The following is a 27750-nucleotide window of genomic DNA, read 5'->3' on the forward strand; positions in this document are numbered from 1 at the left end:
TTAAACAGTCATTCTCTTCCACAGCTTCACATAACCAGTGGTCACTGCACTGGACAGCATAGCTCTAGCTTTGGGCCAGATCCTGCCAATTCTGTTATTAGATTGATGAGCACACTTTACCCATAAATCCAAAACATTCATGGCCCCAGGCTCTAATATTTGCAATATCGAGTATCAAATATGCAAACAGTTCCAAACTGGGGAATATGTCAGCATCTCAAACGCTCCCAGCTCCAAGCACTTCATATACTGGCTCCTCCTCATCCCCAAGTCAGTTCCATTTTATCAGTAAAGTGATGGAAACCAACAAACTTCATAAAGGTCCTTAGCAAGGAGGTGGAGGTGGGGCAAACACCCCAAATGGCTGGACACAAATCTGCTGCTACCCTCATACACAAAAAAGGAGTTGTTGTCATTCTCTGAAACATGCGGTCCACGTCATAAAGTAATTGCCAACCTGAACCGGAAGCGGGAACCCAGCCGGATGAAGTCCGATCTGGTGGACTTGCTGTTGCTGGGTGTGCGCAGACGGAAGAAGGCATGGTGCTCCACAGCGCACTTCCACAAGTGCTTGCAGGTGCGCGCGCTGTCCAGCCTGAACACGAAGGTGTGCTCTTGCTCACGCCCCTGAGGAGGAAGCAAAGGTCCTCGTGGGGGCGCACGTCACAGGATTGCCGGTGAGCTGTATCAAGAAGGACTCTGGGGAGTGAGACCTACCTGGTCATCATCCTCCACTACTACGAGGGTCAGTTTGCTCTTTTTAAAGTCCATTTTGGTGATCTTAGGCCTGGTCAGAGAGAAAGCATTTTAAAAAGGGCAGTCCACAGCCAAACTGTCTACACATCAAACAGCTTCCTCTACTTATAAAAGCTTAGATTGGCTAAGAGAAGGAAATCATCACTCATTCACTTAAATATGATTATCTAGAAGTTCAGTGCACTGGCCACACACCCACAATGACAATAGGATGCTGTGACTTTTTTTTTTTAAAGCAAATCTGGGTGTAGCAAATACCCCTCAAAATCATCCATCACATAGACTTTCCAACACAAAATAGGAAAAGACATTTTTAATATTAGACAAAACTAAATTACCAAAAGAATAAGCCTATTTTGTTAGCTCCTTCAAAGATTAATATGCCTGTCGGGGTCAGTCCAAGAGAATATTCACAGCCATCTCTTCCCTACAAACAAACGAAGTGACAGTCGGTAGAGGGTTCTAACAGGTCGTCACAGAGAAGAATGTAAAAACAATTTCCTCACCAAAATTTACTTTGTTGGCACACTATACATTTTTTTTTTCAGAAACAGCAAAATAAAATGAAACACACGCAGTTCTTACCCTGACAACATGCATGTCCACCCCATACATTTCCAGCCACTTCGCTTTGTTCAGATAGGAGAGTTCCGCCTGGGCAGGGCTCTTTCCCCTTAGAAAAACCAATGGAGACACATGTAAACCGGGACTCACACAGCAGCAGGGGCGTGAAGGGCCCACTGTGTGGTAGAGGGTCACGCAATAGTTACGGCAACAGAGGGTACACGTTTATAAGGATGGGGAACAATCTCCGAGAACCCATGGTTGACTGGAATGGAAGACCACAAGATGGTGTGTCTTAGGATAACCTAAGAAAATGAGAGCAGGGGCCTAAGGCAAAAGGAAAGCTTGTTCCTCCTGCCCTTCCTCTAGGAGAAAGCAGTAGCATGTGAGGGAGTGGGTGGGACATGTTGACTGTACCTCTGCACACTTCCCTATCACTGGATGAAGACACGTCATGACATCTTTTATTTTAAAAGTCATCATAGGACTGAGGGACAAGAAAAGGTCATGCTAAGTGCCAGGTCCAAGAGTAACTATCAACGGGTGGTTTGTGGTGTATGTGCATGTGTGCGTGTGCGTGTGTGTGTGTAAGTCACTGAGAAACTGCCTTATTGGTCCAAGCAAAACAAAAACAAACCCATTAGACTAGGGTGGTGGCAGCAGGGAGACATGGAAGACATACACGCCATGCTGGCTCTCAGTGTACTGAGGGCTCTTCTAGACATGTAGTATTGTATGTCACCTGGTCAATGATGAACATTCTTTCCCACAGGGTGTCAGGCCAAGTGTGAGACCAAAAATGTCTGTGGTCCTTCCTTTCCTCCTGCTTCAAATACTAGTGTGAAGACAACAAGACACCCTGGAGGATAAGACCCAACTCTGAACATTAAAGTCATTTCTGCCACATTAGCCCGAGACATAGAGCTGAGAGGTCTTAGAGGTGATTTCATACATATTTAAAGATTGTTCCTATGATTAGATTTCATGCCTCCCGCAGGAAGCCAGGGGTAGACATTTCAAATGTGTCACCAGGTTGGTGTTCCAAAGTTTCATACTTTAGATTCAGGCTTTGGGAGGTAGGGATGCTCCACCTGTATTTCTAAAAGGTTTTGCTCTAGAACAGTGGTTCTCAACCTGTAGGTTGCAACCCCTTTGGTGGTCAAACAACCCTTTCACAGGGGCCACCTAAGACCATCAGAAAACACAGATATTTCTATCATGATTCACAACAGTAGCAAAATTACAGTTATGAAACAACAACGAAAAATGTTATGGATGGTGTCACCATAACATGAAGAACTGTATTAAGGGGTCCCAGCATTAGGAAGGCTGAGAACCACTGTCCTAGAAAGTTCTGTTTGGGAAGGACAGGACCTTATAAGTGCAGTGTCTCCACATTATCCACACTTGGGGTGTTACTAGCAAACAACGATCAAATTAGACAGAAGCTGTATGTATTTCAAAGTCAAAACTCAGCATGGCTTGACCTTTGCACATTTCTCAGAAAAAAAGGTGACATAGAGGTCTTTGGGAAATATGTATGAAGCACAGGAGAGAGGCTACAACCCAGAGCTGTGGCTTTCTGGTCATTAACTGAGCCCCTCTATGTGAGACAAAAGGCACTCTGTGCTGCAGAAGGCATGCAATAGTTTGTCAGAAGGGTCTGACGAACACAGCACAAAACAAAGAAGCAGTTCAGACCACGAGAGAGGCGCACTGAGGTACCTGTACTCCTTCCATCTCTGGAAGATATCGAACTCCATGGCTTCTGTCTGATTTGGGATAAACCGAAACTCAGACACAAGCTCTGGTGTGTGTTCTGGAAGCTCACACTCTCCTAGCTCCGCTGTGCAGTTCATAAAAGGGAGGAAAACAGGAGACATTGAACACTTCGGGTTATTGCTGCAACACAGTCCAAAGGTATTCTTTCTGACCATAAAGCACTGGTGCCCCTGATGTACAGCCCTCTCATTATCAGGTTCCCTCAGAGTCCCCGACAGTCACTCTAAAACCCTACCAATAGAGAAGTACACTGCCATCTTAGTCATCACTGTTCTTCTCAAGAAGTGCTTCTCCCACCTAGGGAGGCCTGGCTCACATTTCCCCAGGAAGTGGAAATTTGCAATAAAAGGCAATTGCAGGCAATGAGGATCTGCCCGTGAGCATCTTTTGCACAGGGTTCTTGTTAAGCATAGGTCAGAGCAACACGTTAGTGTCTGTAGGGCTGGGGAGAGTGGATCAAGAATTTGGTGCATGCAGAATGCAAGTGAGGGATAAAGGAGCAGTGAGGGAGGGTGAGCAGGCTGCAGGAGCAACTGCAGCAAGTCAAGCAGAACAGAGAAGGGGAGAAGGCAGATGCCTGCACCAGAGAGGGAGAGCAACAGGAGCCCGCCCAGCAAAGAGCCCAATGTGCACTGCATGGTTCTTGTTCTTGCCAGACCTTGAAACAGAGGGCCCAATGACACGGCGGCCCTATCCCTCTGGAGCATGAATGAGAAAATCCACTTTCCTCACCCCTCCCCTTCAGAATTCAGAATAAAAGGAACCTCCCAGTTTCCTCTAAAACCTGATCATAATAAGTGTGGGCTTCAGACTAGCTGGTGTAGATGTCACCAAGGGGCTAGATCACCATGCAGACTTGCATGCCCACCCAGAAGAGCCCAGTCACTGCCTTGTTTCACAAGACCCTCGAGAATGGGTGCACTGTCCTTAGAAAGACACTCTTGTTTTTGAATGTGGAATGTAGAAGAATCATTTGATAAGCTCATTAAAACATAACATCACTGGGCCCCATACCCAGAGTTGTTAATCTCGATGTAGACCCAGACCCAGAATTGAATGTAACTGTAACCTTCAACTTCTGACCCTCCTACCTTCTCCTCTTGAATGCAACATTATGCCCAATTTTATGTGATCCTGGAGATGAAAATCAGGATTTCATACATGCCGGCTAAGCACACTACCAATTGGGCTGCATCTCCAGTCCATCGAATTTGTACTTCTAATAGAACTCCATGTGATACTGACATAGCTAGCCTGGGAATGGGAGAAAACCTGGAGCCTGATGTCTCAAGACATCAAATCTACCAGTGGCTGGAGTCACACATGCCCAGGAACCTGGGGGAAGAGCAGCAGCTCACTACATAGCCACTATCTTCTCATCACCCCACTGGGCCATGTATAGCCAGCACGTGGCTTCCGAGGACCAAAATCTCACAGCCCAACTTTGAGGAGAGGGCTTCCATCTGACTTAGAGAATGGATAAAATGTCCCCATGACCAGGTGTGGTATGTCACATCCTGAAATCCCAGTAATGAGATAGGCTATGGTAGGTGGCTCCTGTGGTCAAGGTCTGGACAAGACAAAGTAAGATCCAGCCTCCGAACACGAAACAAAACAGTTCCATTCCTGCACAGGAGTCAATAAAATCAAACTCAAGGAGACTGTGCCTTTACAAGACAATGTCTGGCAGAGAGAGATGGCCTGATAAATACTTCTCCATTGGAATGCCACCCTCCATATCACTGAGACCCGAACATAAAGGAGTCTGGGTCAGGCATGCAGCAGCCTTTAACCCTGGTCAAGAGGACACACATGAAATTCTGTTCTAGAAACAATGTATAGCCAGAAAAGGGGTAAGATTGGGTTCTCCAAACTGGAGACCACCACTGACCTCGGCCCAAGAGGTCACTATGAAATGGTCCTGACAAGCCTTAAGCTTTGTATAGTCTAGAAAGATATTCCTTTGGTGTCTCCTGTACCCAACAGGGAAACATGACTCAATAGGACCCTGTGTTTACTGGTGTCCTAAATTGGCAGGATAAAATATGCCAAAGATACCAGTGAGAAAGAAGGCAGTGGCCCCTCCAGCCTTTGTTGTACTGAAGCAGGCCTGTGAGGAACAGCCTGGTCACAACACTGCCTTCCAAGAACAAGCTGAAAGAGCTTGGCACTCCAAGAATCTCCTAATTCTACAGCCAGGCTCTGGCTCCATGAAGGCTGTAGAAGGCAAAGGAAATAGCTCAGATGCAAGAGAATAAACTCCAGCTCCACAGCAGCTGTCTGTCCCAGGCAAATCACTGAGCTGTCCCAGGTCCAAGATCTCTACCCGAAACATGGAAATGGTCATGTGAACAGAACGCCATCATGCAACAGGTGATTTCATGTTCCTTTTATCCTCTCGCTTGGATAAATTTCCAAATCTACCACCCATGTATTCCCCAAAGATCACATCCTCCACGGAAGGCCACAGTATCTCAACTCAGGGGACATGATTAACTCAAGAACAGCACTAAGATATGCCTGAAAGGCTCAACCACCAGAAGGAACTCTGCCCTTCATTTTCTTCACACCAGAGTGAAGCTAGTGATCACACAGAGGGGCTCCTGGCTGGGCTACAGAGGACAGCATAGAGCAGGATGACAACCCGAGAAGGGTTTCCCTGTGTGTCCCTCAGTCTTCCAAGTATTTATCCATACCTGGCATGATGATCATCATTAAATTATACTACAGACGTGGGTAGTTTCTCCAAGAAAGGCTCTCATCTTTTGCTCTCATATTTTACTCTCATCTTTGCTTCTTTTACAGACTCGCTGAAGCTGGACCAGTGAGGGCAGGGATGTGCCTCCTCCTCAAATCACTCAGGACAACAAGACAAGCTTAAAACACTGTGCCAACAGCCTCGGGAGGAAGCTTCTACAGTGATTAATGGCCCCAGGCCTGACACGGGTGCTTGGGTGCTTTCCTTTCATTAACACCATCCTGACAGATCCTTCAGGGCTGCCAAGCCTGACTAGGCCTCTTACAGCTTAGGAACCAGTGTACATGAAAGCTACTGTCTGTGCTGGTAAAATCTGCATCTGACCAACAAAAGAAGCCAGGAGCTCTGCCATGATCCCAACTCTGCCTACACTGTGGCACTCACCATAAGGCCTGCTGCATCAGACTGCACAGGGAGAGGAAGCCTGTAGCTCTGTACTTGACACAGTTGGCTTTAGAACGAATTGCTGTTACCATTACCACAGGGCTCTGGAACTACACTGAGGGTCTCTCCAAGCTCATTCCTCTATTTGTTCTTCACTTACTGAGCATCTGCTGAGAGGTGACTAACGACTGGAAGTATTCAGGAATGGGAAAATGCTCATCAACAAAATATCTTCACGGATATAAATGTGACACCATACAGTGACTAAATGTAGCAAGCAGGGCCAGTAATACGCCTCAGCAGGTGAAGATGCTTGCCACCAGGCCTGAGGACTTGAGTTCAAGGCCCATGACCCACATGTAGACGAGGAAGGACTCCTGAAAGTTGTCTTCTGATCTCTGCACACACACTAAACTAAAATGTAACAAGAATACTAAGAAACAACACACACAAAAGAATCTGTATTATTCTAATCTGAGTTACACTTCTTACCAAAAAAAAAAAAAATCTGAACTCATTAACAGAAGATGTAGGTGCTGGGTGCTGGTAGGCTGGGATGTCATGTCCTTTCTTTGACCTGCCTGGCTTCTGTGCTGTTCTACCCGGAGTCTGTAATCAGTGTGATCTGATCTGTGATACCTCTCAGATCAGCTCTTCTTAAATTAGTAAACTCTGAGCTGGTGAGATGGCTCAGCAGGTCAAGGCACTTGCACTAAGCCTGACAACCTCAGGGGGATGTTCAGAACCTACACATGAAAGCAGAGAATGCACTCTCCAAAGCTGTCCTCCGACCACACACCCAATCACAATTAGAAAAATGCAACAATAAAAGCTGTATCTTTTTATGGTGCTCACAAATACCATGAGTGGATGTGTCACCGATGATGATCCAGGGAAGCACTGACAAGCACATGCTCATGGAATCCTGTTCTCTTAGGTAGCTCTGGAGACTTAAGCAAGTATTTCCTGTGCATTTTAACCGAAGATCCACCGGCCCTTCCCACAGAGGAACAGTCAGTGTGGATGGTCCTGTAGGCTGACCTCCTGCCTGCCAGTTCCCACTTGCATGCCAGTAACTTCAGCACGTCTTGGCCAAAGCCCACACAGCCACTTCTCCACAGGAGCCTCCTTCTCCTCTGCTCACTCGCCACCACCTACCCTCAGCAGCAGCCTGAGTCCTCCCACCCCTTCCTCACCTCAAGGCTCATCAGAGAATCCAGCTCCTGGCACTGACGTGAGGCTGCATTCATTGTATGCACACCCACCTGTTCTGCTCAGGTTCTTACTACGTCTGTTACGGTAACAGCCCTTGCCCTCCCCAGACCTAGCCCCGCTCCAGTTCCTTCTTTCCACACGGCCTTTCCAAAATACACACCACCCAGGCCTGCTGCCTCAAGAACGCTCAAAGAACTGCTGCTGACCTCATGAAGTTTATATTCTTTAAGTGGGACCAGAGGCTGTTCGGCAGTTCACACTGTGACTACACACTTACTGTCCCTGTGACTTTCATTATTGTTTGTTTGCTGGCTTTTTGGTTTTTTGTTTGTCTGTTATTTCTGGGCTGGGGTCTTATGTAGCCCAGGCTAACCTCAAACTTGTATCCACTTAAGGATGACTTTGAATTTCTGACTCTCCTACCACTGACTGTGGAGTGCTGGGGGGTAGACTCAGCCGAGTTATATGTCTATCAGCCCCTTATTATACAATCCCCACACCCACATGTGAGGTACTAGGCATGGAACCCCAAGGGCTTGTGCTTGCAAGAGCCACATCTCCACTCCTCTCTGTACTTTCACCTTGGTTCTTCGAGTCATCTTCCTCCCCACATCCCCCATGGCCCTCCCTCTCCCAAGCCTCCTGTGTATCTCTGCTGCTAGAGAACTGCCATAAACTCTGTGTGTTTTCCTCAGCAGACTGCAAGCTCCTGGGGACTGAGACCACATCATGTGCCTTTACACCCTGGGAGAAAGCGGGGCACCGGGCCTGGCATACATTCTCACTTACGGAAACGAAAGCAATAACGTCAAGATGCTAACTGTCAGGAAGGAAGAATGTACCTTGTAGACAGAGGGCAGCTAGTTCCACAGCTGTTTCATAGGGGCACTTCAGTCTTGGGAGGAAAAAAGAAATTAATATTAGATATAGGAAGGTTACAGTGACAACCATATAATACATGTCAGTAAAAAAAAAAAAAAAATCCTGTAAAAGTCAGCAGTATCTACATATGGCTTCTGATGCTAATCCTTTATATTTTCAGTGTCTACGTTAAAGAACAGGAAGTAACATGGCAGTTCTTAACATATTTATCCAAATATACATTCTATCAACCATGCAGACGCTTCTAATGAACATGGAAAGAACTTGGAATGTTTTAGGAAACAAAGTGAAAACCTTTCCTTTGTGTTGTTATCCTAAGTTTATTTTCTCTCAATACAGTCATTTGTCTTTTCAAGCTGCCTCAATCTTCCTTAAAACAATGTCCCGGGGGTAAAAACAAACACACCAGCACTATACACACAACTTCCAAGACCTCTGGACGTATTCAATATCTACCAGGTCCAACTGAGGCAGAACTACTGAAGAGTATTACTCCAAACACACTGATTTTACTCATACAGTAAAACCTCGAGTGAAGCCGGCGCACTCCCATTCTTTTTCTAGATGAGAGAGTGAGCCTTCAGCATCCCGCCCAAGGTCTTGCAGCTGATGGGAAGCAGTGCTGGCTCACAACACTGTTTCAGTTACATGCTAACTAGTTGGGTGGAAGTGGAGACAAACTGCGAAGCACTAGACACAGATGAAGCACCCACCAACCACGCTTTTACAAACTGAAGACAAGTTCTAGAGTTACAAGGCCTTTAGTATGATGAGCACAGAATGGACAGAGATAAAAACATACACATGCTCAGCACACACCAACCAGAAACTACTGCATGGCTGAGGAAGGCCAACGTACACCCTGCACAGCCTACTCATTCCATTACCTCTCTGCAACTGAAATAGTCAGAGTGCATTTCCTACCAAGAAGTTACAAACACAGAAATTACATTTTAATTCAAATTTTACTTATTTATATAACTCATTTATATTTGGTTTTGTTGTTTGAGACTGGGTCTTACTTTGTAGCTTTGGCTGGCCGAGAACTCACTAGGTGGGCCCGACTAGTCTCAGACCCACTGAGACCCTCCTGCCTCTGCTTTCCTAGCTCTGCAATTCAAGGAGCGGGCCACCACAACTGGCAGAAATTATCCATTACATTTCCTTCACATTACATTTCAAATCAGAACATATTCCTGTTGATGATATCAGGAACTGCTTCTTAGTTCTAATATAGCCTCACGGTTTTTTTTTTTTAATGTAACAGGAAATATTCAATAACTTGCTAGAAAATGATAAAAGCTAATTTTAAAAAAATCTTCTTTACATTTATTTATTCATATAGATGGTGCGTGCGTGCGTGCGTGCGTGTACGTGTGTGTTGAGGTAAGGGTGGGAGCATGCACATGCCACAGCACATGTACGGAGGACAGAGGACAACTTTCAAGCCCAGGGATTGAACTCAGGTCTTTAGGGTTGGCTGCAGGAGCTTTTGCCTGCTGAGCCATTTTGTCAGCCTTCTTTTTCTATTGATGCTTCCCTCAAAACCAACCACTTCAGTGATGATGTGTTTTGTGCTTCATACTCACTACAAGCCTAATGCCTCGAGTTTAAAGAGCATTTCAGTGAGATGGGAAACCCACAGCTCCGCCTCACAGGTCAGACAAGAACCTCTTTACATTGCTTTAGTGTGGTGTAATAAGTGAGACTGTAAACTGCACAAACACTTGCACATGTATACATGCTGACGGTGTGTGTGGCTTGCAAATACGACAGAAGCCAGTATGAATGGGGCAGTGATGTGGTAGGGAAAAAGCAGTTCCCAAATACACATCACTCAAGATCCTCAATGCCCTTGGAAGTGCTCCAAGCCATGTAGGAATCGCTGTAAAACAGGAGGAAAATGACAGCTTCGCAAGTATCCGACTCATTTGACAGAACCTGGTGCACTGCTTTGAATTGGTAAAGGGACAAGGGTAAAAGACTTAAAATAGTGCACTGTTGAGGTATACCATGCTCTCTGCTGGATTAAAAGTTAGAAAAGCATACTTACTTTCCAGAAAGAATGTCATGCCTGAGTTGTAAAACAAACAGGTACCTGACAAACATATACAAAAGTCAACAGAGGGGAACCCTTCCCTTCCCCAGCCGCCTCCAATCCCCAGCCTCCCATCACAAATACCCCTGCATGTGCCCTGGATTTCTGCACTGTCAAAGGGAGTCCAATGCAAATGAGGAGGAGGGAGTCTCCTTCTGAGCCTGTGGAAAGGCATCCCTGATCTCAATGAGCTGGGAATGACATGGGGACTTTGCAAGATACTTGTAGGATGAAGCGCAGATGTGGTCTGATGTGACTTGCAGGATGGCTTTGGTGCAGGAGAGTCTAGCCCAACAGGCATGGAGAACTCTGCACAGGCATGCAGTGTATCTAAGAAAATGGGCTGGGCAGAACCACTGAGCTGGCACCTGGCCAGCTATACCTAGCAGATCCTAGGACTTTTTCAAAAAGTCTGCAACAGACTACAGAGTCTGCTAGAAACTACTTGACACTTTCCTTCCTGGTGCAGTTTAACTGCTGACTGTCTTTAAAACAAACAAACACGCAAACCATGCAACACACAAACACACACTCTCTCTCTCTCTCTCTCTCTCTCTCTCTCTCTCTCTCTCTCTCCTAGAATTACACTACAAAGAATTACAGAGATAATAAGAAACGAAGAAAAGAGGCAAAAAGCATAAGGAGGGCTCACTGAGTTAAAAATAGAGGTATCTGTCTTAAGTAAAAGTCTTTTATTTCTAGGACGATGTGGCCACCAAAACCATTTTGTACCAACCAAAGCCTCCTACACTCTAGGCCTATAGAGTTAGGATTCTACTCTTGAGAGTGGTCCCCAGGAATCCCATTTGTTTTTTGACTCACATGTCCACCTTAAAAGTGACCTGCTCTGGTGACAGGTAGGGACCTCCAAAGAGAAACACTGAAGTCACTTAATGAGTTGGACCTTGGAAGCCATGTGGGCGTTCCTCATCTGTAGAATGGCTATAGGAGACTTTGGATGGTCCAGAAATCAAAGTGGGCAGGAAGGCTGAAGGTTCTACCTCATTCCAGAAAGTTCTGCTTCCCAGCAGGTCCTTAATTATAACTGAACTTACACTTCTTAAATTTAGGACACCGACATGTATAGTTGCAGCACTAACTACAGCATGGTGTCCATGTGGCCAGAAGTTTTGATTCCCATAGAGAAACCCTGGAGGAAAAGCCCCAAAGGCCCTTGTCATGGGCTTGAATAATAACTTTCAAATGTCACTTAGTCTCCAATTAGCTGGCTACCAATGTAGACCACCCATCAATGTACAAGTCACTGCTATAATGCATCACACAAAAAAATCAGTGACAAGGACACTCTGAGGATATCAAGAACTCCATAAAGTATTCCACAGATGGAAGGGAAGCTCTGTATCCCAACCCTGGTTTACATTCTCCCTTTCTTCTATATTGATTCTGAAATTCAAGAAGTAAACACAGGCACTCACAACATAAAAATATCCAGTGGGGCTAAGAAGAGATATAAGTGGGTCCTAACAAAATCTTTGGTGACAGAGCTGTTTATGTGAGGGGTCCTCTAATTGGAACAATCAGAATGTTTTGCAACACCTCAAAAAAAGAAGAGGAGGGGGGAAGGTGGAAGAGAAGGAGGAGGAGGAGGAAAAAGAAGAAGAGAAGGAGGAAGAAGAGGAGGAGGCAATTCCTGACTAAGAAACCTCCCAATATATGCTTTTGTTGTTAGTAATGGAGACAAAGACAAGATGCCGAAGATGAGCCTACCACTTCCCAAGGTCCAAGAAAATCCATCTAATCTGATTCATATGAAAAATACCAAAACAAGCAGACGTGTAGATTTTTAACAGGGTAGAGGAGCCCGGGGAAAGTGCTAGTAACTTCTGCTTAGAAACACAGAGGACTAAAAAAGAATCAATCAAGCCCCTGACTGAGTAGATTCCCCTATACTGGCTGAGGTAGGGGCTACTGGGCAGAATCCTCTCTGCAATATCCTACCTTGTATATTCCTCTCGAAGGTTGTTTGGTTCTGAAGAATAGTATTTGACTCGAAAGTGCAAAGCATAGGCAGGTCCAACTAGACATTTGGAGACAGAAAGGTAAAGATGTTTATCCCCCATCAGACAAAAGGAAACATTCCACTGATAGCAAGCTCACTGCTCCATCTGGAGTTGGAAAGATGGAACCAAACTTGTAGGTTGCCTGGGAAGATTTAGCTGGGAACCTCATCTGGCAGGAAACCCTGCCTGGGTGGGTAACAAACAGCTGGCGTTTCCCTTTTATCTCTGATGGGATTACTCCAAACTGGCATCCACATTATACAAAGTACAAAGTGGGCAGGAGGCTAGTGACACAGAAGGAGCGAAGTACGCTGCGTGTAGAGACACCGCAAAAACATCGTAAGGTATTTTTAAGAGGATATGATCTCCAAATGATCTAAGGATAAACAGCATTAGAAACTCATGGCTACCACACCTGTGAAGAACAAGCTGGAGCCTTCCTGCTTCCTACTCCCCATCCTGAATCTGCTTTGAAATGTACTTGGCAGTGAGTAAAGGAGGTGACAGGTTTTTGAATAGAACATTAGTCAGTTCTCATTGGCGGGGTGTCTGATTTGAAATGAGAGCACAGGTGGGTTTTAAGATCTACCCAAAACACTCATTCAATTTTAAAGCTCTACTTTTTGGCCGGTTTACAGGAAGTAAAAACCACTCATTTAACATTGGATCTACTTACCAATCAAAATATCTCAAAAATCTTGACAAAGCTGTTTACTGTCAGATTTTTTACAAAAGAAAAAAAAAAGACAGGAATAGACTGGAGTCTGTGTCTTACCTTTCATCTGTTTCCTTATGGGTTTCGAGTGATCCAGCCAGTGCTGAAAGAAAGACAGTGTTTCTTTAGGAACCAAGTATGTACTCCTGGAGTTCCCCTCCTCTACAAACCTGAGTGTACTCATAAAGACCTGAGACTGAGTCAGATCTTGAATTCCTCCCTGGAGATCTGCAAACTGCTAGGTATGACACTGAAAACTTCTTTGCTCAGGCTGGAGAGCTGGCTCAGCAGTTAGGAACCCAGGTTTAGTTCTCGGCACCCACCTGGTAGCACTACATCACCAGCTTCTAAGGGAGATCTGATGCCCTCCCTTTTCTGGACTCTTTAGGCACTGGGCACATACTGCACATATATACACGCAGGCAAACACTCATACATATAAAAATAAAATAAATATTTTTAAAAAGTCTTTTGCTCACCAATGACTGGGCCAATTTAAGACCCATCCTGTGGGCAAGAATCAATCCCTGACACTATTAATGATAGATACTCTGCTATGCTTGCAGACATGAGTCTAATATAATTTTCTACTGAGAGGCTCCTCCTAGCAGCTGACCAAAACAGATGCAGAGATATAAAGCCAAACATTAGTTGGAACTTGAAAATTCTTGTAGAAGAACTGAGGGAAGGACTGAGGAATCTGGAGCAGATGGAGACTCTACAAGAAGACCAACAGCGTCAACTAACCTAGACCCAGAGACTGAACCACCAACCAAAGAACATACAAGGGCTGGGCCCAGCCCCACCCCACCCCATGCCCCCACGTATGTAGCAGATATGCAGCTTAGTCTTCATGCAAGTCCCCCAACAACTGGAGCAGGGGCTGTCTCTGACTCTGTTGCCTGACTGTGGATCCTGTTTCCCTAACTGGGCTGACTTGTCTGGTCTCAGTGGGGGAGGATGTGCCTAGTCCTGCAGTGACTTGATGTGCCAAGGCAGGCTGGTACACAGCGGGGACTGCCTCCTTCTCAGAGGAGAAGGGAAGGCTGTGATCAGGATGTTAAGTGAATAAATAAATTAATGGGAAAAAATAGTCTTTGCTCAGATTAGAGAGATTGCTCAGTGTGTAGTTAGTGCTTGCTTTGCAGTGAGGCTGAAGAAATAGCTCAGCAAGTAAGAACACTGGTTGCCCTTCCTGAGAACCCACGTTAGATTCTCAGTACCCACAGGGGTTATAATCATCTGTAACTCCAATTTCAGGGGCATCCAACACCCTCTTCTGACCTCTGTGGATGGTGTACTCATATGGTATATGACATACATATTCAGGCAAAGCACCATATAAATTAAATGAAAATAAATTAACATTTAAAGCGTTTGCTCTAGGATTCCCAGAACCTACAGAAAAGCCAGACAGGTGTAATGGCTACCTGTAACTCCAGTTTAGGAAGACAGAGGATTCCCAGAGTGAGTTCACTGATAAGATTATCAGTATCTGTGAGCTCTGGGTTTGATTGAGAGACCCTGCCTCAATGAGTGAGGTGTCAAAGCAATATCAACCCTCCATCTGTGTGCCCACACATATGCAAACATACATATATACACACACATCACATGTAAATAGAAAAAGAAAAACAAATAAATAATTTGCTTGTGCTTGTAAGTATATTTTTTTCTACTAACCAAAGTTTCCCTAAGTTTTTGAAAAGAGGTCAGAAAGCCTTGAAGAAACTGATCTATAAAGTCCCTTCTAAAGATTCTGAGTTCCTGGTGTTATAATCAATCTTCCCAAGTAATTCCAGGTCTCCACCAATCTAGCTAAAATGACAAACTCCATGCTAAACTCGGATTATATACCAGCCTGTGGTTCTAACAACCTCAACTCTGACATCAGGAAAACAAAGTCTCTGGCCTCCTTCACTCTTTTACACTCGTGGACCCCCACCACTGATAGGAAGAGGCAGATGGCTCAGCTGTGACCAGGGAGGAAATTTCAGCTGTTCCTCTAGTTCACCAGGAAACCTACCTCAGTTTTATCTGCCTAAGGAGGTTACAAAGCCTTTTCTCTAATATAAACATTTATGTCAAAATTGTTGACATGCTCCATAGTCTAACTTCTACAGGAAGCTACAGATGAGAACACTATAGAGATATATCGCCCAGATAAATCCATCCACACCAGAAAACATTGTAAATTAAAGACGCATTTAATCCCTGTGGCCTGCATATCCCGACTGGAAACACAGCAGACCACAGAGTGTTAGTTATTTATGCCTGTGATTACCTGGTTATCCCTGGGATCTCAAGACAGAAAAGCACTAGCAATCAACAACCCAGAAAAGGTCAAAAATCACAATCTGAAGTCTGGTCTCTACTGAATGCTCATGGTTTCCGTAGCATCATAAGCTGAGCTTTCATGAATCAGAGGCTATCTGCACTGTGCGTCTCTCAGACCACACCCTAATGGAGAGGGCTATGTGACTGACAGCTTCTGCTTTCTGTGAGAGGCTCCAGGTGTGGTACTTAGCATGGTCTTCCTGGATTGAAAAATAACAAGTGTGACTTTCAGAAAATTTTATTTTATATGTATGGGTGTTCTGCTTGTATTTACTTCTGTGAACCATGTGCATGCTTGGTGCCCAAGGAGGCTAGAAGAGGCTGTTGGATCCCCAGGACTGAGACTACAGATGGTGATGAGCATGAGGTGCCAGGGATTGAAGTCCTCTGGAAAGGCAGCCAGTGCTCTTAACTCCTGAGCCATTTCCCCAAACCCAAAGTGTGAATTGTTTTTTAAAAGGGGGATAGACATGTTCACTATCACTGTAACTAACTCAATGCATACAGAGCTTCACTGTTATAAAAAGAATTGGAATAAAACAGGCCAAGTAGGTTTCTCTCCAGCTATTCTGAAGCAGAGGTTAATTCTGCTGACTACCGGGGACTTGCAGAAGCAATCTACACCGTGCACATGTTACTAACGAGAAAGGGAGGGGCTGAACGAGCACAGTGTACTCCACACCTAACCACAAAGCCTGAGAGGACTGTGTGGGAGGAGGAGGGTGTGGAAACACAAAAAAGCACATAACAGATGAATTAGAATACAATCAGTGTGCACGATGTGCTAAGGAGCCGAGGATGTGGGCCTCTGTCATCTCTACTAGGCTGGGTAACAAAAGCAGATCACCACAGCAGGGCGCCTATCTCAACACAGTGGCTGGGATGCTACATCTCATTGTTGATAGCTTTGAATTGGCAATGACCTAAATGTCCATCAACAAAGACAGATTCAAAAATGGTTCATCCGTATTATGCACTATTATTTTTAAAGGATGTAGGCTGAATATTTACTGGTGTGACAAGAGACCCACAGCACATTGTTAAGGTAGGAATACGAAATCAGGTAGGATCCTGTTTACAGAAAATTATTATTTTCTATCAAGGCATGTCCAGAAATATTTGTATGGGATTTTTTTGGAGAGGGTCAGGGATGGTAGGGATGTGAATGTCATTTTCTTTTACTTTTCTGAACAGCCTTTTATTTTAATGAGACTATTATCTAGTGTGGGAGGGTTGTCCTTCTTGGATTTATTCATTGTTTGCCTATTAGGCATGTTTATTTTTGTATTATGAGGCAGGCTCTCATGTATCCCAGGCTGGCCTCAAACTCTGTGTAGCCAAGGATGACCACGAACTTGTGATCATCTTACTTCCATCTCCTGAGTGCTTGGCAATGCACGTACGTACTATGTAGGTACGCACTATGCAGGTATGCACCACCACACCCAGCGTGGGATGGGGAGCATCCAGCCCAGAGCTTGCTGCAGCCTAGATAACCAGGACAACATCCATGCCACATCCTCAGCTCTGAGCTAGGAAATTTTCATTAGGAATTTGCAGAACAAGAATTAGACCTCACCATTGCCCTTAACCATGCCAGAACCACCACTCCCCAACCTCATTCTGGGAAAGACAGCCAGAGAAAGGACAGAAGCATATTTAAGTTCCTGTCAGGCATCACACTAACGTCTATGACCAAACGTGTACTTAATAAATTCACCATTCCCAGGCACCTTCCGGTGCCTGTAGCCAGCCTTCTAGTCTAAGCAGCTCCAGACACCCACAGCTTAAAGGAACCCGGTTCCTTCTTTCTCCTGTCTCCTTTCCATTAGTCTGAGTAGATCAAGTTCGAGCCCATCATCCCTCTCGCTCTACTGTTAAGCTCTCACTTCGATCCTAGCCCAACTTGTGTGGTTTTGTTGGCTTGAGTTTCAGCTCTGACTGTACATTACAGTGCTGGAAAGACTAAATGAATGAAGCTGATACCCAGGGGTCACACAAAACTCACCAGCCCCCTCTGAAAGCATCCGTTTCACAGATGCGCCTAGTGTGCCGTTCAGTATCTACTTCTTACTCATCCATATTTTCCTCTATAGGAAGATGCCCTATGGATCTTAAAATGTCTTCAGCTCGATGTGAGCTCTATAAAATCTCAAGTAATTCCAGGGTTTATGGGCTAGACCAAGAGGGGAGATGGCCAATTGTCCACACCTGGGGCTAATGGAAGGGGAGAAGGTTGCCAGACGCTCATATGTGCAGCAACCAGCTCCACCCTGGGGCCACACTGCTAACGGGATTCCCTGTATCTATCTTCATGGAGGCTTCATCCTTTGCATCGAAAGTGGGGCTTGCCAAGACAGAGTCTAGAAAACATCTGAAGCTGAGAAAGAAGTCAAAGTGAACTCAGTATTCTGAAGCTCCTTGACCCATGGGATTTTTAAGAACAGGGTTGGTGGCTCCATGGGCGACAAGAAATCTATGATCCTGAAGCAGAGATGAGAAAGCTTATCTTGTATCCAACCAGCTCAAAAGTGACCTGGCTTTCTTCTCAGCTGCAAAGGCTTAGCAGGTGCTGATCACTGGCGCCACATCCCACAAGAATCCCCCTCTCTGTGACTTGAATACCGGAGCAACAAAAGACCTGGCATTTAGAAAATTGTATGCCATGAACATCTTTGAGAGCTGTATCCAGCAGTAGCAAGACCTGTCTGGCATGTTCACCTGCATCTTAGCTAAATAAAGCAGACCATCCATCAGTGAAGGCTAAGGCGTTCAGCCCCTAAGCTCCTCCACAGACCGTTAAACCAGTCACCGTAGGCAGACTGATGCATGATTTGAGTTCAAATGGCAAGACACTGAACTCAGCTCTCTCGTGGGTGTTAGCAAGGTGATTTCTTGTCTGAATCTGTCCTCCTAGTCCATCTGGCAAAGCCCTTTCCATAGATCAAGATGTGGGATGTGATCCTGGCAGATCCCATCTGTTCTACCAGAACATCAGTTCTGCAAGTACGACTGACTGGCACAGGCTGGCTGTAGAACTTAATGGGCTGAGTCCTCACGCGGAGCACTGACACTCAGAGGTTAAAGAGACTCTAAAATCTCTGTCCATGGAGCCCTTGCTATGAAGGCTAAGTTGTAAGACTCAAGGTCTAGTACCTAGAAATTTCCTAGGCTATAAGGAGTATCTAATTTGCCTGGAAATTAAGAGCCAGAAGGGATCTGAAGAGGAAATCATATCCACGGGAATAAGGGAAGGAAAGAACACTTGGGATTCAGGTCTGGGGATAGGAGAGTGAAAAGGCTGTGGTGGGATTCAAACTGACTCAGTGTCAGTGTCCCCAACACAAGGCCCATCACAACCCAAACCAATGCCAAGCACCACCACCTCTACCTACCTGCCGGGGGTGGGGGGTTACCTACCCTCTTTATCCAGAATGGAGCCCATAAAATGAACAGGCATGACTGGAGGTTTACTTGGGGATTAGCCTCTAAGTCTCCCCGACAACAGCTTTGAATTAAGCACTGATCATGTGTTTACCTGCCCCTCGCTGCTGATATTCACGGATGGGCTACTGGAAGCCTGTTGTACTTCCTCAGACCACATGACACTTCTCTGTCCTGTGGAGGCAGAAGATCAGCTCTTTTCCTGCTTTGCAACCTTCTGGTATGTGTCCACGTGCTAGCCCCTAATATATCTGTAGAATTAATGATTGTCTGCAATAGTTACACAGATAGCTACAGACCACATTTATACATGACCGTTTCTTCTTCTTTTTCGTAAATGTTAGGGCCCAAATCCTTGTACATGTTGGGCAGGTTCTTTGCCCCTGGGCTCCAGCCAGCTCTGCTCCTTTCTCTTACAATCACATCTGAAGTGGCATGAGGCACAGGTGCAGGTAATGACCTTCTGAGACATGGCCAGCAGGAAGCCAGGGGCACCGCAGAATCTCCAGCAGCCACCACAACTGTGTGTTAATTCTGCTGCACAGACCTGACTCTCACCTGCCAGATTCAAAGCCGTAAAGAACAGGAAAAACAACACATGGCTTAGCTGGAAGGAAAGGACAAAATCATCTTCCTTGAATTTCATGCTGTAAAATGTACTGCCGTAAAAACGTCTCTATTCCTGTTGGGAAGGGGTCAGTGAAGGGGACTCCAGGGCCACATGCCCTATACAATACCTGCCCCTTATAAGGGAAGAGAGACATCTTCTATGAAGACTTGTTAAGAGTCCTGTCCTAAAGCCCTGCCTTCCCTCTCTGGAAACACCTCTCCTATTCTGTTGAGACATCAATGTCCACTCGTACCCCTCCCACCTCCCACCTCTGCTGACACTCAGGTCAGGTCTCTCCTCTATGAGCCTGATCACCCTCTGCTGGAGGACTGACCACACTGTACTTACTCCATGGGAGACGTCTGTCTGTCTCCCTAATCAGAATACAGTGTCTATGTAGCTCATGTCTGCAACCAAAGAGCTTGGCCCTGATATGCCCTAAGTCAAGTTTGGCAAATGTTCTCTTTTCGTGTGTGTGTGTGTGTGTGTGTGTGTGTGTGTGTGTACGTGTGTGTGTGTACACTGTGTGTATTGTGTGTACTGTGTGTAGAGCAAATACCTATATAGTCCAGTGGAAAGTACCGGACTTTGGAGTAAGATCAAATTTTGGATCCTTAGTCTTTATTATGTACGAAGTTTCCAGTTTCTCTGAGTCTTAGGTTAATCCCCTGTAAGATGGCCTGCTTTGTGCCAGCTTTACAGATGGATGATGAATGCTAAGCAGAAGTCATGCAAGCCTTTAGTTTAATGCTAGCTCAGAGGGTCAGGAAACTCAGTCAATAGCAGCTACCATGACCAGGTAGCACAAAGGCCTGGTGGTAGAGGTTCAGACCAGAGGCCCCAGCTCTCAGCAGAAAGCTTTGTTATGTAAACTCACTCCCAAGCTCTGCTCTAAGCTGATCCCAAGTGAGGATCTGCAGAGTGGGTCCCTGGGTGGCCTGCCTTTAGGATACAGAACCGGGAAACAGGAGGTCCCAGCTCCAACTGCTAAAAATAGGTGATGCCAACAGGATTTGACAGTTGCTTCAGGGCTGGGCAGGGTACCATGGAAACCAGGCTTGACTCTTTTCAAGGAGCTGGAGACACAAGCTTGGTGTACACAGAATTGTGCCAAAGCCCTACCACACCACAACCCTTGGATGCTCATGTCAGAGGCTGTATGGGGATGTGGATATTTGGGGGAGCCTCTTATGTGGGGCAATAGGCCCTCTCTAATGAATCACTCCTTCCCAGAGCCCCATCCGTTGCTCTTTCCTTCCCAAAAAAAAAACAAAACAAAACAAAACAAAAAAACAAAAAAAAAACAAAAAAAAAAAACATTCATGGCATTTGACCACTTCCTAGACCCTGTGAACATCAAAAATGCCCAGCAGCTATCTTGGCAGATTCTCTAAAGGGCTGTTTAAATCTGCTGAGCATTCTCCCACAGACATCACAGGCTTGGATCACAGGCCAAGGAGCTGCATCTTCTCAGTGCGCTCACCTTGATGACACCCCTACCCTGCCCAACTGGAGGGAAGATACTGCTATAATCTGAAGAAAATTGGTTCCCAAGGCTTATATGCTGGAAGCTTGGCCCCCAGTATGGTGGTGTTGAGGTACTTGAACCTTTAAGGGGTGGGGCCGGGCCTGGTAGAAAGAAATTAGGTTACAGAGTCCCACTTTCACCAGGTTAAGTTCTGGGTACTGAATCAATTCTGTGTAGTTAAAAGCAAGACCACCCCATACACATGGCCTCTTCTGCACCCAACCACTTCCAATTTCTGTTTCTCCAATGTATTATGAGCCCTCTCAGAAGCCATCCATATTGGACTCTGTCCACCCCATACTGGACTTTCAGTGTCTAATACTATGAGGTAATACCTGCTTTCTTTACAAAGTACCCTGCATCAGGTATTTTGCTACTGTAATATGATACACACTAGACCAGAGACCCACAACTGTGTTCCAGAATATTAACCCTTTTCTCCTCCATGACCCCTGACTTCTCCCCTGCATATACTATTATCCTCCTCCCTCCCCCCCCCCCAAACACACACACACACACACACACACACACACTTTACAGACAAGAACACCCGCAGCTCAAGAGTGTACAAGGACAGGAGCATATACATATATACATGAAACTGGAAACTTCAACTGGAGCCTAGGTTGTGCTACTAAATGATTCTCCAAGGTCTAAAAGCTTTCCATCAGATGAAAAGAAATATAAGTGCCTTTCCTATGATGGTCACTAGTGGGTATGTGCCTTGCTCCCAAGTAAAGAAGAGGCAGTTGTAAGTCTTAGGACGTAGTCAGAAAAATCTATTTAACTTTTTAAGATGCATTTCTTTTATGTGTATGGTGAGTGCCTGAATGAATTATGAGCACCACATGAGGTGTCCATGGTGTACCGCAGATCAGAACTGAAGTTATAGGTAGTGGTGAACCACACCTCCACATGGGTGCCAGGACCAAACCCTGGTCCTCTGAAAGAGCAGGAAGTGTGCTTAACTGCTGGGCTATGTCCCTAGCACTATCTGTTTATATCTACAGATACAAAACCCAAGGACGTATAATAAGGCTTCAGCAAAGGCAAATAAGTTCCAAGGTTTACATAGAAGAAAAATACTCAGAGAGCTCAGGACATATTTGAAGAACTATGAGTGGGTATGTGGAGATGTTGTTGAGGGACATCCAGAAATTTAAGTGGAGTGAGACATGTCAGTGGGGGCATGGGCCCAACAGAATGGTGAGGCTGGTGGCTGGCACCATCAGGACCAGTCTAAGACAGAAAAGGCAAAGATAGGGGTAAAAGAAAAGGCCCTGGAGAACAACATCTCTTACATCCTTGGACTTTAAAGCAGATGGGGATCCCACACTTGCCTTACAGGAAGTCTCTCATGTCTGTACAGTAAGATGCTGAAACATCTTCAGGACCAGCAGAGCCAAGACACCTATAGATGTCACACCTGGGACCTGCTGTGAACATCTCTCCTGCTACATGATGACAGGGCATAATAATGGGAATGCCTGCCAGCCAAGTCAGCAGGGCTTCGTGGCGAAGTCTTTCATAGCAGTCACATCCGATGCTTTCCAGAAAGCTAAAAGGTTATCGAGGGGTCCCCTGAGGACCAGGACCCGATGGCAGGCCAACAAGCCCTTGGTTCTAAAGACAAAAATAATGGCTTCCTAGCTGCCAGAGACCTGCACACGAGTCACTGACCACGAAGACCGAGGGTTCTTAGACCAAACATTTTACAGGTGAGGAAACGGAAGCCAAGAGAGAAGAGATTTGGCTATCTGAAATACCATCAGATGGGTCAGAACCAGGACAAGGGTCAAGAACGGATTCTAGCTCCAGGGCTAATGAAAAGCACCAGTCTGAAGATGCTGAACACAAAGAAACTCTGAACATGGTTGTACTGTCTAGGTTTATGTCCAATTGACACAAGCAAGAGTCATCAGAGGGGGAAAAAGTCATCAGAGAGGAAAGAGCCTTAATTGAGAAAATGCCTCCATAAGATCTGGCTGTAAGACTTCCGGTCTGGGCCCCGAGCTTAGAGCAGGTCATAGGCGGCAGCTCTGTACCCAACCCCAGAAAACCGAGAGAAAAAGGGACTCCCAGGAGCTTTAACTCAGGCAGCATCCCAGGTAAAAATGAATCACCCGTGATGTCTGCTGTTAGAAGTTCTAATCCAGATGCTGGCCTCCGAACTTATACTACTCAGACCTTTGAAGGGCCACTGACAAGAACATCAAACAGCTAGAGATTGACATCACTAATCTGAAGAAATCCCTCGTTTCGCCGTCTGAAGAGACCTCCTAAAATAGCAAAGATCCTTATTGGACTTGATTTACTCTATTACAATAGACAAGGCTGTGTACAGCTCTTGACTGTGTACAGCCCTTAAAGAAGAAGGTTGCCTTTACATAGACAAGACAAGGAGGGTTAAAGAGAGCATGAAATAGGTCAGTGAAGGCCCTAAGAAAAATCAGAGAGAGAAAGAGACAGATGAATACTGGTACAAGAATTGGTTTTCAACCTCTCCAAGGTTGTCAACCCTATTTCCTCCCATCTTGGGACCATTATTTGGGTTCTTTTTGCTTTTTTCTGCTGGTCTCTGGCCCTCAAATAGGTGGACTAACTCTGTGATACAACAGATAAATAACAGTTAAGTGACTGGAAGAATCTCAGAAGAGACCTTGAACTTGGACTTCTAACATTGTTGAAACTGTGATAGACCATGGGGACTTTTGAAGTTGGACTAAATGTATTCTGCATTATGCTATGTTTAGGTCTGGTCCCCACAGACTCATGCACTTGAACAAGCCTATGGGGGCCAGGGAGTGGAATGTGGTGGTTTGAATATGCTTGGCCCAGGGAATGGCACTATTAGGAGGAGGTGAGGCCTTGTCGATGTGTATCACTGTGGAGGTGGGCTTTGAGACTCTCCTCCTAGCTGTCTAGGAAAGAATCTTCTGACTGCCTTTGGATCAAGATGTAGAACTCTCAGCTCCTTCTCCAGCACCATGCCTGGATGCTGCCATGCTTCCTACCTTGATGATAACAGACTGAACCTCTGAACCTATAAGCCAGCCACAAATGATGTTTTCCTTTATAAGAGTTGCCTTGGTCATGATTTCTCTTCACAGCAATAAAGCCCAAACTAAGACAACAGTGGTTCTCAGGAATACCCTTCTCCTCCCCAGGCTGCTTTTGGTCTGGTGTTTCATCACAGCAATAGTAACCCCAACTAAGCCAGTGGTTTTCAGGAAGCAACTGGAAAGGAACTGTGGGCTGTGCTACTGAAGAAAGATGCAGAGGCAGGCTGATTCCTTTACCCAAGAATGGAGTAAGGATAAACAAATAGAAAGACTAGAAGGTGCAGGGCAAGAAGCAGAGGTGTTTGGAGCAGATGGCCTCAATTTTCTCTGCAGATAGACAGCTGCTAGACAGGATTTGTGCAGATTTGACTAGAAGTCTGTGGTAGGAACCAGAAAATGAACCAAGAGGCATCCAGACATCAGTGAGAAGCTCACACTCCTGAGGCACAGCTAGGAGGATTGGACTTGGCTGAACCTGTGATCTCTGCTGCAGGCAAATGATACAGACACTCATCTCCAGCATCGTTTGGCAGGCCAGGAAAAGCCACAGAGCAAACAGATGAGCCTGGTTGCCAAGGGGAGGCCAGAGAACAGTTGTGGTGACAGGAGAACCAAAGGCTGAGTGAGGACCAAAGCATGGTTCCTCTAAGGCAGGAAAGAAGGCAAGAAAAAGAGGAGACTGGGGTATGAGAGATGGGTCAGAAATATGGGAGTAAGGGAGTCTGTGAGATTTGCTGAAATGAAGCTTAAACGAGAGGACACAGTGTCCAGGATATGGTCAAGCCCAGCAACATGAGTTCATCCAGGTGAAGAAAAAAAAAAAAAACAGACACAGAGACAGCCTCGAGGGATGTGAAGGTCAGCCACGAGGGCAGAGGGCGGAACTCAACTTTAAAGAAGTAGACTGGGCTAAAGAGTCAGAGAGGAAGAAGGTGGGAGGCCTCCCTGGCACTTGGGGTAAAGGAAGTCTTCAGCTGAGAAACAAAGAAGGAACCAGGACCAGTCAAGGAAGCAAGAGCTGTTTCAAGGTAAGGAATTTAGAGCAGACAGAAGTCCTAAGGTACAGAGGGAAGGAGTGGGATCATCCAAGAGATGTTCCCCTCAGGAGGATGGAGCCAGGAGCACCAACAGTCAGATTCTATCACCCCCGGGCTCAGCATCTCCCTGATAGTAAACCCAATTACGAGGCACAGGCTTTGAGCAGCTACGTCTTACAGCTATCCCCAGGGAATATCTGCTAAGTGTCTCCCATGTATAAAGAGCTTCAGATCTCCAGCTCAAACAGGTTCCCAGAACACCCAGCTTCCAATCCAAAACATGGTCTCAGCCAGCACCCTAGCCCTCCTGTCCCATACTACTTCTAATTCCTCTGTGTGGTAGCTATGTGTCTGTGCATATGTACACACGTGCGTGCAGGTATGCATGTGGTGGGTAAACACTGATGGGTTTACTCCTCAACCATTCTCTACACCTTATCTTTTGAGACAGGTTCACATCACTGGGCCTGAAGCTCGGAGATTAGCAAAGCTAAATGACTGGCAAGCTCTAGGGTACAACTCTATCCACTTACCCCAGGGATGGAACATTGCTAGGGCAACAGACATGTGCTGTCACACTGTTTAACATGGGTGAGGAGATCTAAACTCAGAACTTGGGTCCTCATGTTTGCACTGCTGGGTGATCTTCCTGTACCCCTAATTATTCTTAACCACCCACCACCGGTCATGTTAGTTACATCAGCCGTATTCACCACCTTCTCTCCAGTGCTTAGAATAGAGCCTGGTGTGTGACAGCCACTTAAAAAACACACTTAGAGTGCCAAATACGCTATCTTTGAAACCCAAAGGTACAGCTTGTTGGAGAGAAGAACTAGAAAGTCACTCCTGTTCTCAGAAACAGAAGTAGCTAGGGCTGGATAGATGGCTCAGTGGCTAAGGGCACTGGCTGCTCTTTCAGAGAACCTGGGTTTCATTCCCAACAACCACAAGGTTGCAATTCCATTCCCAGGGGGATCCAAAGCCGTCTCTGGTCTTGGGCACTGCATGCGCACGGTACACAGACATACACATAGGCAAACACCTATGTGACATAAATAATTAATTTAAAAGGAATCAAATGCACTGAGCTTTGTGGAGGTCATTCATTCTAACATCTGTCTCCAGAAAGATGAGGTGAGTCTGTTCTGACTTACCACCCTCCAGAGCCAAGGTTGGCTGTGACCGTCCCCTGAAGCCCTCCCCCACTTCAGCTGTGCACACAGCACCTGCTTGCTTCCCACCCCGGTTCTGCAAGAAGGTAATGGATCCCCCTAGACCTACCAACAAAGAGAAGTCTATAAAGGGGTTTCTTCTTCCCCCCCTACATTAGCAATGTTCCTATCATATACCCTTGTGTTCAGCCATGTTCCTGGAAGGTATTCTGTGCACACAGCCTCCTGGTCAGTGGCTACCTCAAGGAGAGGGTCTGACAGGCATCCTGCATGCACTTCATTCAGACACCAGCACCGCATGCCAAGCTCATTACTGGGACAATATCTCAATTTTCCTCTTTTCTCACTCAATGTCTAGGGCTCTATAATTAGCATGAAGAGCCAATCGTTTCTGAAATGAATCACAGCAAGACATACCGTGACCTGGGCGGAGTCGAGGAACTGCAGACCAAAATAATCTGTTTCCACCAGGTCCAAGTGGTACACAATCTGGTCGAACAAATCCTGGCCTTTGGCATGTTTCTGGAAGACAAAGAGGGACATGAAAATTGAGGGCATTATAAATGGATAAGAAACAAAAATATTCTTATAAATCCATTTCTCTCCATAAACTGCATGCACGCAGCATACAAATTTGTAAATTTTTAATTAGCCTTATTTAAGTGAAGTAAGAATTCAAAATTAAAGACATTCAAATACCAAGTAATCTTATGAAGTTAGAGGTCCAGCTGAACACTGTCAAACCTCTTCTTTCCTTACAAGAAGGAAGTTCTCTGGATGAATGACTTCATGCAATGGTAAGTCTGCCCGGGCCAGGCACTCTGTAAAGTGCTGTGACGCGACACTGCTCCAGCACAGCCACCTCTGGGCTGGCTGTCAAGGCAGGCCACCTCTTGTGAATTGTCTTGTCCAGCCTTCTGATTTTACAGTGCAACTAATCAAAGCCCAGGAGAAACAATCTGCCACAGAGCACAGCCATCTAGCTAGGCCTCAAACCCAGATCTAGGTCCATTCCAGGGTTCTGTGTGGTCTGCAGGCAGCACGAATACAGCAGAGTCAGATGTAGCGGCCACACCTGCTCCTTAGAATCAGGCACAACCTTGGGCAAGCCACACCTCTTGCTTCTCCTTCTGCTGTGTAAAACCGGCTGCTGACAGGTGCTTTCCTCAGCTCCTTTTCAGAAAACAGAGATCTCAGACAGGTAGCTACTGCAAGACAACTCAGACCTTTGACTGACTAGGAGGCTTGTTAGTACTCACTAAAGCAAAATACAGGCACGTGTCTCTGATAAAATCGACACCATAGCAAAGACATTTCAACTCAGTGTCAAAGAAAACACTGACAAAGAAGCAAACAGCAACTTCAGACGTGACTGGAGAACCCAC

At 45.7% G+C, this 27750-nt stretch overlaps 1 protein-coding gene across 2 annotated transcripts in view; it reads right to left on the reverse strand.

Moving 5' to 3' along the window:
- Positions 1-27750, reverse strand: part of Epb41l4b (erythrocyte membrane protein band 4.1 like 4B) — a 149994-nt gene that overhangs the window by 82629 nt on the left and 39615 nt on the right. For both annotated transcript variants that reach the window (XM_028779919.1, XM_028779920.1), the window contains exons 2-11: positions 26783-26887; positions 13236-13278; positions 12399-12477; positions 10395-10439; positions 8302-8354; positions 3046-3166; positions 1342-1429; positions 1095-1183; positions 718-787; positions 458-627 (exon numbers count right to left, since the gene is read on the reverse strand). In XM_028779919.1, coding sequence (XP_028635752.1) covers positions 458-627; positions 718-787; positions 1095-1183; positions 1342-1429; positions 3046-3166; positions 8302-8354; positions 10395-10439; positions 12399-12477; positions 13236-13278; positions 26783-26887 — 863 coding nt within the window. The remainder of the gene's footprint in view (positions 1-457; positions 628-717; positions 788-1094; positions 1184-1341; positions 1430-3045; positions 3167-8301; positions 8355-10394; positions 10440-12398; positions 12478-13235; positions 13279-26782; positions 26888-27750) is intronic.

The sequence above is a fragment of the Grammomys surdaster genome, unplaced genomic scaffold (assembly GCF_004785775.1).
Source record: "Grammomys surdaster isolate TR1022 unplaced genomic scaffold, NIH_TR_1.0 363, whole genome shotgun sequence".
Classification (NCBI taxonomy): domain Eukaryota; kingdom Metazoa; phylum Chordata; class Mammalia; order Rodentia; family Muridae; genus Grammomys; species Grammomys surdaster.